General features: G+C 43.9%; 1 protein-coding gene across 26 annotated transcripts in view; it reads right to left on the reverse strand.

Annotated features, from left to right (window-relative positions):
• Positions 1-4,947: 4,947 nt before the first annotated feature.
• The window catches only part of NFIA (nuclear factor I A), a 620,032-nt gene continuing 611,624 nt past the window's right edge, over positions 4,948-13,355 (reverse strand). For 17 of the 26 annotated variants that reach the window (XM_051857696.3, XM_051857695.3, XM_070078406.2 and 14 more), the window contains one exon: positions 4,948-12,392. In XM_051857696.3, coding sequence (XP_051713656.1) covers positions 12,375-12,392 — 18 coding nt within the window. In that variant the 3' untranslated portion in view covers positions 4,948-12,374. The remainder of the gene's footprint in view (positions 12,393-13,355) is intronic. The other 9 variants (XM_070078413.2, XM_089337317.1, XM_089337311.1 and 6 more) reach the window with 1 other exon arrangement.

Genomic DNA, 13,355 nt, shown 5'->3' on the forward strand with positions numbered 1-13,355 from the left:
TGGTGGCTTAACCTGCCAAGCCACAATACTATCCCCGGCATGGGTGGCTTTCCAAGAGGAAGGGAACCCGAGCTAGCACACTTGCTCTATGTCACCATGTGATGCCCTCTGCCATGTTACGGTACAGCAGGAAGGCCGTCACCAGGTGCTGGCACCATGCCTCGGGGCTTCCCAGCCCCCAGAATCATGACCTGGCAAGCGGCTGTGTAAATTACCCAGTCTTGAGCATTTTGTTGTAGCAGGAGAGAACAGACTAATACATTCTCCTTTGCCTTCCCTCTCTCTCGGGCACAGTTGGTCACCAGGTCCCCTGACACGTGACGTCGTCTTGGTTCTTACAAGACTGTGGTACAATTGCCAGTATTTGGTTTGCATGTCTACTTCCTCCGCTAGACTCTGCATTCCTCTGGGATGACCTTGGATTCATCACCTTCTCTGAGTTCTGGCTCATGGGAGCTCGTCAGTAATGTTTGTTGAGTTTGTTTTAAATGACCTTACATTAGGAATTTTGGTAGTTTCATGGAACAGGGTGGCTTAGGCCAGTGTTCAGAACCCAAGACAGTGGAAGTTGAGGTAGTCAGTAGCAGGAAGTGACCTTAGGGTTCTCAGGAACCCAGCCCCATTGCCACAATGGAGCCTGACCCAAGAATTCCTTCTCTCTTGCCCTGCAACTCATTTCTGGTTCCCAAGAGTACACACTCTCTTTTTAATTTAAATTTATTTTTATAGACACTTATGATTTTTAAGGCATAAGAGAAAGAGAGAGAATCTTCCATCTGTTGGTTCACTTTCCAAATGCTGCAACAGCTTGAGGTAGGCCAGGCCAAAGCCAGGTGCCTTCAATTGCAGACGGGGTCTCCTAAAGGCAGAGTAGGGCCCCAGGTACTAGGGTCTTCATCTGCTGCCTTTCCAGGTATTATTAAGAAGCTGGATTGGGGCCGGCGCCGCGGCTCACTAGGCTAATCCTCCGCCTTGTGGCGCCGGCACACCGGGTTCTAGTCCCGGTCGGGGCGCCGGATTCTGTCCCGGTTGCCCCTCTTCCAGGCCAGCTCTCTGCTGTGGCCAGGGAGTGCAGTGGAGGATGGCCCAAGTGCTTGGGCCCTGCACCCCATGGGAGACCAGGATAAGTACCTGGCTCCTGGCTTCGGATCAGCACAGTGCACTGGCCGCAGTGCACCGGCTGCAGCAGCCATTGAGGGGTAAACCAACGGAAAAGCAAGACCTTTCTGTCTCTCTCTCTCTCACTGTCCACTCTGCCTGTCAAAAAATAAAAAATAAAAATAATAATAATAAAAAAAGAAGCTGGATTGGAAGTGAACAGCCAGGACTTGACCGAGCACCCTGATATGGGATGCTGGCATCGCAAGTAGTGGCTTAACCTGCTGTGCCACATTTGCCATGGCACTATCTTTATTGCCATTTTACAGATGGGGACGTTGAGGCTCCTCATACTGCAGAACTAATGAAATGAGAAACTGAGATTTAAATCCAAGTGTGCCCCATACGCTGGACTCATTTTCTTTTCTAAGAATTTATTTATTTATTTGAGAGGTAGAGTTACAAAGAGAGGGAGAGATAGAGAGGTCTTCCATCCGCTGGTTCACTCCCTAAATAGACACAGTGGCTGGAGCTGGGTCAATCCAAAGCCAGGAGCCAGGAGCTTCCTCCAGGTCTCCTGCACAGGTGCAGGGGCCTAAGCACTTGGGCCATCCTCCATTGCCTTCCCAGGCCATAGCAGGGAGCTGGTTTGGAAGAGAAGCAGCTATGACTCAAACTGGTACCCATATGGGAGGTGGGTGCTGCAGGTGGAAGCTTAGCCTACTACGCCACAGTGCTAGGGCCCCTGGACTCATTTTCTAGTGCTACTTCTTCCTATTTTGTAAAGGCAGGATTAGCGGAAAGATTTCACAACTCACCCTAAAAGAAGCTTGGAAATGACCAGAAAAAAAAGCTGATCTTGTCAGTATATAGAAAGCAAGCCTTCTCTCCACATTTCAGAATCAGTTACAGTATTCGCATAGTAATGTTTTAGACTACTGCTTATACTTTGCAAATTTTAACTTATCAAATGTCTGTAACAGCATTGTTAGGAAGTTAAGTGTGGTCATAATTATTGCTATCCAACCAGTGGAGAAACTGAGGCTATTACCAACACCACGGAGCAAATGAAATGCAAAGTCAGGAGTCAATCCTATCAGTCTGGCGCCTAGGCCCATGGTCTTGTTCTTTATATGCACCTCTCCCCTGTCAACATAATCATCTTTTAATACCAGTTTCTGTGAACTTTTGAGTGACAATAAAGGGGTAGTGTTGGCTGATTTTATTTATTTGAGAGGGAGAATGGAAAGAGAGAGAAAGAGGAGAGAGAGACACACACACAGAGCGAGCTAGCATTCTCCCATTTACTGGTTTAACCCCTAAATGCCTTGCAGCCGGGAACTTAACACAAGTCTTCCATGTGGATGGCAGGGACCCATCTACTTGAGCCATCACCTGCTATCTCCAAGTGTGCACATTAGCAAGACACTGGAATAGAGAATGGACTTGGACGTGAACCCAGGTACTTCAACCTGGGATATGGACATCCCAAGTGGCATCTCAACCACTGCACCAACTGTCCGCCCCTGCTGGTTGATTTCAATTCAAATTTCATTAATAGTCCAGATAATAAATACCAAAACAAGACAGTAACATGGTTGGTGTAAGGCAGTCTGAGGTGTGTAGTGTGAAATTGCTCTATTCGAGTCAGAAACATGTTGGAGGACCCACCACATCTTTTTGAAAGCTGAAATGAGAGAAAACAGTATGTTGAGTGGGATAATATGCCTACAGCATTTTATTGTGTATTGAGCTCAATAAATAATAGTAGTTAATATCCTTATTAATCAAGAGAGCTCAGTACACAGTAGTTTTTAATATCTCTTCCGTTCCATCATGGGCCCCAGAGCCCGGGTATAGCGTGTTCTCTCTCCCATTGCTCCAGTAGCTTCCTTGTGGGCCCTGTGTTTTCAGCCCGTTCTCCACGCCGCACAGCTTTCCCTCCTCTTCTCAAGTGTCTGTATTAGTGTCCTCTGCCTTCCCTGATAGAGGATCCTTCCTGGTCCTGTTGAACCCAGACAAGACCAGGTGACTTGCTCTGGCCAGTATAGTGCAGGGGAAGTGGCCTCTGTCAGCCCTCACAGAGTGGTTCAACACTGGTGTGTGTGTGCTTTGCCAACACATCCTGAAACAGAGCCAATGGCAGCTTTTCCCACCATGGGCCCCAGAACGAGGAGATCCCGTGCAGAGGCCCCAGCCAACTTTCGGCAATCTGGAAACTGAGGTGTAAGCCTTTATTGTTGTGAGCTGTTGAGATTTCGAACTTGTGTGTGACAGTATCTGCCTAGCCTAAGCTGACAGATGCGTGTTTTATAAAGTTCTTAGGAGCTAGGACAAAAGCCTCTCATGGACCTGCAAGGCCCTTCAGTGTCTTGACCTAAATAGCATGCTTGATCTTGAACTGTATTTCCGCTCCTTATCTCCTTTTCATCCAAACAGGCCTGCTTTCAGTGCCTCATAGGTGCTGAGTTCCTTTCGACGATAGGCCTGTGTACATGCAGTTCCTCTACCCAAAACAATCTTCCTTCCCCTTGCTGCCTGGTTGTCGAAGGTCTCATTAGGCTTTCTCTGCGATGCAATCCTTTATAGCACTCATCACAACTACGTGCTTACCTTTTGCTGCTCATCTGAGTAACAGCCATTTCAATAATGTTTATTTTGCCCTGTGGATTATACACTTCCTTAGAACACTCAGTCTCTACTTACTATCCCTAGTCTCTGGCATAGTTGGTTGGTGGCACAGAGTAAGCACTTGATTAATTAATGGAGTTCAGCATACGGCAGTGATCATAGCACGGAGGTTGGAGCCAGACACTTTAGTTTCAAATCCACTCTGGCAATTATCTGTTGCATGATGTTGGGTAAATTATTTAATCCCTCAGTTCCCTCACCTATAATAGGAAATAAGATAGTACCTACCTTACCAGGTGGTAGCAAAGTTTAAATGTTGCTTGTTTATGTATGGTCTCTGGTCTCCAAGCTCACTTGTCTGTACTAGGCTTCATGGGGCTGGGGCATTTTTCTCATTACCATTTCCAGACTCCTCTGCCAGATGGCTACCAAGAGAGGCAGCCGATGATAGACACTGGCAGGAGCTGAGGAGACTGAGCGAGGAGGAAGGGATTTCTTTCCAGTTTTGGTTCCTGTCCATGATGCCACAGCAGCAGAGGACGGCTGCACTGACAGCCTCCAGCTCTGCCCAAACCCCCAGCACCAGCCTTGGCTTCTCAGAAGAGCCAGGGCTTCATCTCTTTCCAGGGTCCTAGCGCCAGCCAACTCCCCTTAGGATCTGAGTAGCAGCCGCGCGATATCTTCTCCTTGAAGTGACCAGCCTCAGAAAAGATTCAAATGCCAGCTGTCTGGTGTACCTCCTAGAGGACCCAGCTTCCAGAACCTCGCGTTCCCTTTGGTTTCTCCATCTCCAGGGGTGATGGCTGCCTGCCTCAGGAGTTAACATCCGGCTCCCCTGTTGGAAAAACGCAGGGGCTCTGCTCTCAATTCCTGGCTGGCCCTTAAGTGCTACATCAACTAAGTATAAAGCACTTAGGACAGTTCAGGCACACAGAGTCATGTGAGTGTTCAGTCCTCTGTCTTTCTAGGCAGTTGAATGAAACACCACTGCCCCTTAGACCAAATCAAAGGATGCAGTGTGCCTGACATCCATGAAGGCCAACACACACACACACACACACAAACACACACACACACTACCTCTCTCTCTTCCTATCATCCCTCCTTCTCTCTCTAGTACAAAAGGCCATCTTCTGGGAGAACCCCCTATCCACACCCAGAACTGTTACTCAACCACCCCAGGCTTGATGTAAAGCGAATGACCACACGGCTCTCCCATAGCATTAGCAATTTTTTATTTTTCCTTTTTTGTTGCATAGGAAATGCAGTACTTGCTTCCAGTAATTGTATTGTAATGTGAGAAGGTGGTAGCACTAATGGTTGAATACAAGAGTTAAACTAATCCACACCAGCTCAAAAAACCTGTGGAGATTTAGTTGAATAAGAATGGACGCCCACAGTGATTCTCAACCAATTACAAATTTTCACAGAACACAGTAAAACTAAAAGGGTAACTATGAGAGTCAGTACAAGTATACTAGAGGCACAGGGGGCCCGGCTCATAAAAACAGATTTCCGACTCAGTTATTAACACGGGGGTGTGAGTTTGCACAACAGATGCTTCCAACCACCAGAAGTTTTCAGTCCCTCCCCCCACAATTCGAAATGACAAATGGAGGTGTTCTGAATGGACAGATGTCCATGTGTGGTGGGGAAAGGTCCCCAGTTAGCACTGTCCTGGGAGAGGCTGGGGCTAAGGATGGGGCAGAGGGTCATGGATTTGCCTTTGAGAATCTCCCAAAGGACCTCATAGGACCTGAGATAGCTCTTGGTCCACCTGGTTGGGATCTCAGCCATGAGGCTACCAAACTCCCTCACAGGGCAGAGGCCATGGTCTGAGACTAGGGAGCAAGCACCAGGCTGGCTGCTCGCTCCCACCTCCCTCCCAGTGTGGCCAGTGGCCTCATGACCCTCCATCAAGCTGCTAGAAAGAAGAAGAAAAAGAGGTGAATTTACAGACTACCCCAAGAAAAAATTTTAAAAATAAGAGTCCTAATAGAGTGAAAGGGAAAAAAATGATTTTGTTATTTTGAGAAGTTGAGCATAAAAACTGCAGGAAAAAATGGCCCAACTGACTGGACACTACTTGTCCTTGACACCACTGGAGACAGAGGAAGGTTCACATTCTAGGGCCCGGTGGGCGTGGGCCACCACAAAGGTGCTCTGGGCAGGTTAGAGGTAGCGCTTCCTCTGTATACTCCTGTGGTCCAGACGCATTTTTGGAAGGTTTGGATTTTGCATCAGCTCACACAAGTCCACAAAGGGAAACAGCAGGGCAGCCGCCATGGCCACAAGGGCCGAGTTGCACACGCTGCCTCCCAGTTCTCAGGCCCCCCGGGGGTGGTCCCTGGGGCTCTGTGAGCAGTTTCTTGTACCTGCTCCCCTGTACTCTGTGCCCCTAATTTGGTTAATGTGACCCTTTTTGGGGAATAAAAGGCAGACAGGTGCTAGGTTGGGTGGGGTGGAGAGGGGAGGACGGGATGCAATTTCTTTAATTTGGGAAGCAAGTAGTTGTCAAATTTTGACCAAAAAAAAGTATATTTAAAAAAAAAATCCCGTGTTAATAGCAAACTTCGTTTTCTTATGAATCGGGCCCAAAGTTTGTACAGAGTTTTATTTTTGAAGAAAATAATGCAACTGTGCATGAAACTAAATAGCCACATGATTTCTTAGAGTTTTTTTTTCAATCTTTTTTCTTTTAACATGAGGAGGTCTGGTGTGAAGATGGAGCAAGCATGGGTACCTGGCTGAACATTGTCCATTAAGAAAATGCTTCCGCACCCGCAGAGCTCCCGTTGGGGGTCCAGGAAAATGTCCCTCACTTGAAAATGTTCTCAAAGTGTCTTCATAGCAGAGTGCTTGAAATTCAAATGATACTTTTGAGACAAAAAAAAATCTCACCAGGTACTGATTTCTGAAATCAAACACCCATGCTTGTCCCCTAGGAAAAAAGAAAACAGAAAACAAAAACAAAAACAAAACACAAGTAATACTGAATTTAAGTCCATGTATACCTCCAAAATACTGAAAACAGCCGAAATCAAGAAAAGACAGAATTTGCGTTCTCAGTGAAATACCTTAAACCTAGCTGACAAGAACCTAGTCAGAAAAAAAAAGAAAACTAACATAACTTTGAGTAATATTCATACAGTCACTAAGCATTATGGAATAGCATGCATTAATATTGTACGGTTATTTTACATCACCTATACCAGAAGGTCCTGACTGACAGACAGCGAAGGCTACCGGTGTAGAAAATTCTTACGTCCGAAGAGCAATATAATACAGATATCACAGGCACTACATTTTAATATATCAGGTATTATGCTGGTTTTCTTATAATTCTTTCTGTCCTAAAGCTGGCATTATAACAATGACCAAAAAGGCAAGGATTGAAGTAAACGGAAAGTAGATACCAAAGTTGATATAGTTTTTTTTTTCTTCAGATAGATTAGTGCATAGTTCTCATGCAGATAAACACTGCTATGCATTTACACTGTTGGAAAGCAGAGTGAATTGAGCCCAAGTTGTCACATTTGTGTAAATCATTTTGTCAGCCTGTAATAGCACCATGTAATGGATTTGCATTAAACATTAAATTGATTTCAGAATGGGTGACACAGTATTCACTACAGCTAAGTGCTATGGAATAGCTTCAATGTTACCTGCTATATATCAAAGCAATTTTCATCCCACTGCTTTTTTATTGGAAAAAATAAAAGGGAAACATACACAACGCTAATTAGACCAATGCACAGCCTTGGACATGGAGAAGGCAGAGCGGGTTTACTGTCAAACAGTAAATACATGCATTGACTTCAAGACAGAATTGGCCTTGGAAGCCTACTGGAATGAAAGCTGTGCCAGTGGGCAGGGCAGCTTTCTGAGGCTGTCTCGTGCCAGGTCTTGGAGGGCGGGAGGTGCCGCGGAAGCTCTCCTTACATTACCATGCTGTTTGCGTTGTGGATTTGTTCTATGGAGGCCTGCTACCCAAACACAGGAGAGAAAGGAAGAGAACGGGAGCAAACAAGAAGCAGAGAGACAAAGACAGACAGGAGAGAGAGAAAGGGGTAGAGAGAGAGAGAGAGAGAGAGAGAGAGAGAGACTAACTACCACCACTGTGGACAAAGAGATATTTCCAGAGACGCAATGCCAAGTACAATAAATGACATTCTTAAAACCACCCTCCCCCCAACCAAAACCAAAACCAAAAAACAAACAAAAATTACAGGGGAAAAACTGTTTTCCTTAATCCCAGTTTCATAAATGCTTTATGACACTGTAACTACCGAATTCAAAGCACATGGGGATAAGGGTTTAAAAAAGTGAAAGACAAACTTTCTGGAGATGGATTTCGCATATTCCTGTGGGCGGACTGAAAACGGTGACTCTGGAAAGTTTGGGTTCCTTTCCACTTTGTTGGAAAACGAAGAGCACACGCTTCGAGAAGTGTAGCCTCATCCGCCTGCCTGGAGCCCGGCCCCGGTGGTGGGGCAAGGGCAGGGTGCGGGGACCACAAAGAACTGTCTGCCAGGGCGCCAAGCAGCAGAAAGGCCAAGAGGTGGCGGCAGGAGGCTCCAGGATGGAGAAAGGATGGGAAAAGGAGCGCTTTAGTGGCACCCAGAAGGGCCAGGAGAAAAGGTGTAGGGGACAGAGTAAGATTTAGTGTTTGTGCCTCTGACATGAGTTCCCAAAGAAAACACACAGCGTCGTTAGAGGGGCTCACGTTGGCCAATCCTGCGAATGCCATCAGATGGCAGAGCAAAAATCCAAATGTGTCTTGGAACCAAGGGCTGGGCCTTCCGATGCTGATAGCTCTCGGTCTGTCTGTCTACACCCCCCGGGTAGCAATGTCTTCCTCAAACATCTTCACTGGGCTTTTACTCTGAAAAGCCAGACACTCGTCCTGTTGCTGTTTCTTTCTTTTCCTGTTTGATCACAACTGAACTACAGTTTCCTGCTGCTTTCTGGACAATGAAACATGAACAAAAATTGGAACTTAGTGTATTTAATACTTAACCCATGTTCATGATCACTCTAGACTGCCTCCCTAATGTTTTAAAGCCTTTAAAACATTTTTTTTCCTGCAAATCTGTTCAGAGTTGCCTAATTTTAGCTTCATCCAACTTAATATGACAAAATACCTTCAAAAATACAGCATACCTGTAACATCCATTGCCAATGGTTTTTCAGTAGACCTATACTCCTGCAGCATAGGAATATGCTATACCATTGAGAAAAAAAATTCCTGTATTTAAATACTTACAAAATAAAACAAAAAAGGAAACAGGGAAGTTTTAAACTTAAATCCAGTTCCCAAAGGGGGTTAGGGAAAGGAAGAAAAGCAATTCTATGAACGCTGCCTTTATAATGAACAATCAGAAATTTCACTAGGCTAATTTGACAGAAATTTTTCCTCATTTAAACAACATTACAAAAGTCCTGCATTATAAAATAGGGTAGAATAAATCAGTGTAATCAATAAAACTATACAGCAATACAAATTACATATCTTCTGAGTGGGCAGCTTATTCTCTCTTTGCAGTCATGACTACAACATGCTCACTAAAAACAACTAAAACTGCCCAAACTATTGCTTAGTTTGTTTTGTTTAAAAAAGGGTGCAATTTTATTGTATATACAACCAATTTACTGGTAATACCTTGGCTTATTGCAAGGTTCTGACAAAATGTTTGTCTAGGCTTTTTTTCCCTTCACTGTGAAGCACTGAAAGCTGCTATTTTTTTTCTTTCTTTCTTTTTCTTTTTTTTTTTTTTTTTAGTGCACATATGTCATAATAAAGTAATGCCCAGCTAAGTGCTATAGGGGAAGGCAAAGTATGCTGGCTGGCTATAGGAAGTGACACCGTACACTGACAATCACACCATACGACAGCGCCAACGACTATTCAACCACTTATCAGACACATATGAAAATCCAAAATGTTTTATTTTATTTTTTTTTCCTTAAATAGAGATAACCAGTAAACAATTTTCAGAACTTGGAAGTTTAAAAACGTGCATATAAAAATGGGCATTATATACTTTTTATTGAATGTGGATTGACTGCAGTCTGCTAAGAAAAATGGGGTGTGGGAGCTGAAGAAAAAGGAAGTTGTCTTTTTTTTTAAGGCTTGCTTGTGAAAGGAACAGTTGTAAAAACAAAATTGCTTGAAGCAGGGTCAGCTTAGTGCTTCACAGTTTGACTGCTTCTCTAAGAGGAGCCCTTCCTGCGCACGTGCATTCAAAAATCACAAAAAAGTACAAAGACAAACACCTAAAACACACTGCGTCAAGTGCAGCACCGACTTTGGTCAAATAAAAAAAAATAAAAGAAAAATTAATAATTGCTAAGCTTTTCTACATGATATAAGCAGGTATTGCATATTTTCATATATCTGGGGGAAAATAAAGGAAGACTCCAAATAAATTGTAAAATGCAGCAACATCCAAAATACTGATATTCTAAGCATCTACAGATCTCAGAATAGCACTGCCACTGACCACACAGGACAATAAAGACTACTCCTATCTGCGGAACAGCTAACTTTCTAGTGAGTTCTAGATGTTGAAACTGACGATGGCTGACAGAAAAGTCACATTTACAAAAAGTGTCTCCAAATGCTTGACCAGGGAAAAACCCCCTTTCAAATAGAGGAGCATGTGCAACAATTCCACAAATAATCGCTATCCAGGGCAAGGCACATTGATATGGAATTTTTGTTTTCGTGCAAATTAAGGAAAAAAAACAAAACAAAACAACATTGTTTCAGGGGGGAAAGATGAAGAGCAAAGTGTCTTCCCCAGAATTTCAGTTACTTGATTGTATAGGACAGTAGTAGAGCCCTTCTGAAGGGCTGAAAAACATAGTTTAAAGGCAAGTGCCTAGAGGAGGGATTACAATATTGTGTCTTAATGCACTCTACTTTATCCTACATTAACTATATAAAAATTAGTTACTAACACTAGAACATGCAGAGACTTTCTCTGATCAGCGGGGCGTGCCAACCAGAACGTATATATATGTATAGTATAGGAAACCTTCTTGAAGTTGCATGGGAAGCAAAGGGGTGCTTCGCTGTCTGGTAGAAAAATCACTTGCACTTTTTTTTTGTGTTTTTGTTTCTGTTTTTTCATTTTTTGTTTTTTTACATAAGATACAGGACATCTGGGGGGTGCAAACATTTTTTGTTTGTTTTTCCCTAACAAGTACCCTTGATCTGAATGGGCATCAATGTTTGTGTCAGTATTGGCTTCATTATTATTATTTTTTTATTATTATTATTATTGTTTTTTTCCCTTAGCCCAGTTCAGGGACGCAAAGGTCTTTAAAACTTCTGGACAATCTCTGGTACAATGAGGCGTCTGATAACTGATAAATCCTATGTTGCCGGATACATGTAAAAATGTTCAGAATTGGCATAATTCATTATAGTGACTTCTAGCTTATAAAATTAACAGATACCATGATTTCACTTTAGTTATGTGCTTTGATAACAGAAAATAATTAATTAGCATTTAATGTAGTTAACATATTGTGGTAAAAGCACCATTAGATTTGTTTTTTTGTTTTTTTTTTTTTTTAATTTTCCTTCAGGTTTTAAAGGGATACAAGTTTAACAATAAAAAACATAAAAAGCAAAAATAGCTCCCCTTTTTCTTGCAAGGCTGTTTTTTACCCCAATAATTTAGAGTCCTGGGGTGGAAGGACTTGAAAAACAAAAATAGAATTTTCAACAATCTCTATCTTACAAAGATATTTAGCTATCCAATGAAATTGCACTTTACTCAATTCAAAATTCGATTGTTTTGATTGATTCCTGTCAGTTTCTGTCAAAACAGACCATCTTCCCCATTTCCATGTGAATTTTTGTGTCATTGTTGAAATTGTTGAAAAATGTTTAGTTTTTTTTTTTTTTTTTAATGTAAGTGCAGCATTTCAAAACTTTTAAAAAACTGAAGAGTAGTAGTAGTAGTAGTTTGCCGTTTTCGGAATTGCTCTGCAACGTGAGTGGATTCGTTGTCCTTGTGGGCCATGTTACATACTGAACTGCTGACTGCTGAACCAAACCAAACTAAAAGAAAAGATATAAAAGGAACATAACTGCATTTTCTTTTTCCATTATGTTACAGAAAAACATTGCCCTTTGACTGTCCCGTAAGTTATATATTGCAGATCTCAGCTACTACGAAAGATTTAGTTCTCCGTGTGCCTCCCAAATGCTCGGGGAGGCCCACACCTGTGTGGGTAACCTCATGAAATACTGTGAAACAGCCAGGCTCTGTAAGGAAAGTATGTTACAACAGGAAGTCAGTGAGCAACAGTCGTCCTCCCCTGGCCACGTCACCTAATGCTCACGCTACCACGGAAACACTTCAAATGTTACACAGCCCAACCATTTCCAGCACCATATGAGAAATTACAACAGTCCCTAAAGTATTTAAAAAAAAAATCCCAAAAGGTTATGGCCTTTGCTGTTTGACCATAATGCTCGCTGTTTCCATGTACAAGTTGATTTGAATCGGGTTTCCTCCCCTTCCACTGACAGTGAAGTTGTAACCGCGCTGGGTTGAGGTTGCGTCCATGTTACAGAGTTGAGAAGGGGTCAGGTGGTCTGTCTGGTGGATGATGGGATGCTGCAACTTTTATCCCAGGTACCAGGACTAGAAGAAAAAAAGAAAAGCATCATTAGCAGCACAGTTGGTAACATGGCATTTGCTGGAAGGTGCCTTTCCAGCCCGGAAATCCAGATCTAGGTTAGGGAGGAGGGACTGCTTCGTTGGGAAGAGCCAAGGAATGACAAATGAGAGTGAATCCTGAGATGCTGAAACCCATCTTATTGCTGTGAAATGAAAATTCATTGTTTTCACTGGGGGATGCTAGCATTCTGAGCATGTCTTACAAAACGAGGTATTTCTGGCCACTTGCAATATAAATTCAGGTTTTGTAGTCTGGTGGGGAGCTGTTGCAGGAGGACAAGACAGTCAACCTTCCTGCTTATAATTCAATCCTCAGCACCTAGCCCCATGCCTGGAATACAGAACACTCTTAGCCAAGAAGAGCTGAATGGACAGAGAGTGGCTAAACGGAGAGGTTTCCTGTGGGGCTGACTGGGTCCTCTGATGATCTGCACGTTACCCTCCTAACTGAGGCGCAGGCGCTGCAGACATGACTGTGACATTCCTTTAGCAGAGAGCCAACTCACACCTCAAGAACAAGTGGAGGGCCGGCGCCGCGGCTCACTAGGCTAATCCTCCGCCTAGCGGCGCCGGCACACCGGGTTCTAGTCCCGGTTGGGGCGCCGGATTCTGTCCCGGTTGCCCCTCTTCCAGGCCAGCTCTCTGCTGTGGCCCGGGAGTGCAGTGGAGGATGGCCCAAGTGCTTCGGCCCTGCACCCGCATGGGAGACCAGGAGAAGCAGCTGGCTCCTGGCTTCAGATCAGCGTGGTGTGCTGGCCACGGTGCGCCGGCTGCGGTGGCCATTGGAGGGTGAACCAATGGCAAAGGAAGACCTTTCTCTCTGTGTCTCTCTCTCTCTCACTGTCCACTCTGCCTGTCAAAAAAACAAAACAAAACAAAACAAACAAAAAAAAACAAGTGGAGATAAAGTCGGGAAAGTACTGTACA

This window comes from Oryctolagus cuniculus, chromosome 7 (assembly GCF_051225735.1).
Source record: "Oryctolagus cuniculus isolate XC-2025 breed Fujian yellow rabbit chromosome 7, ASM5122573v1, whole genome shotgun sequence".
Lineage (NCBI taxonomy): Eukaryota > Metazoa > Chordata > Mammalia > Lagomorpha > Leporidae > Oryctolagus > Oryctolagus cuniculus.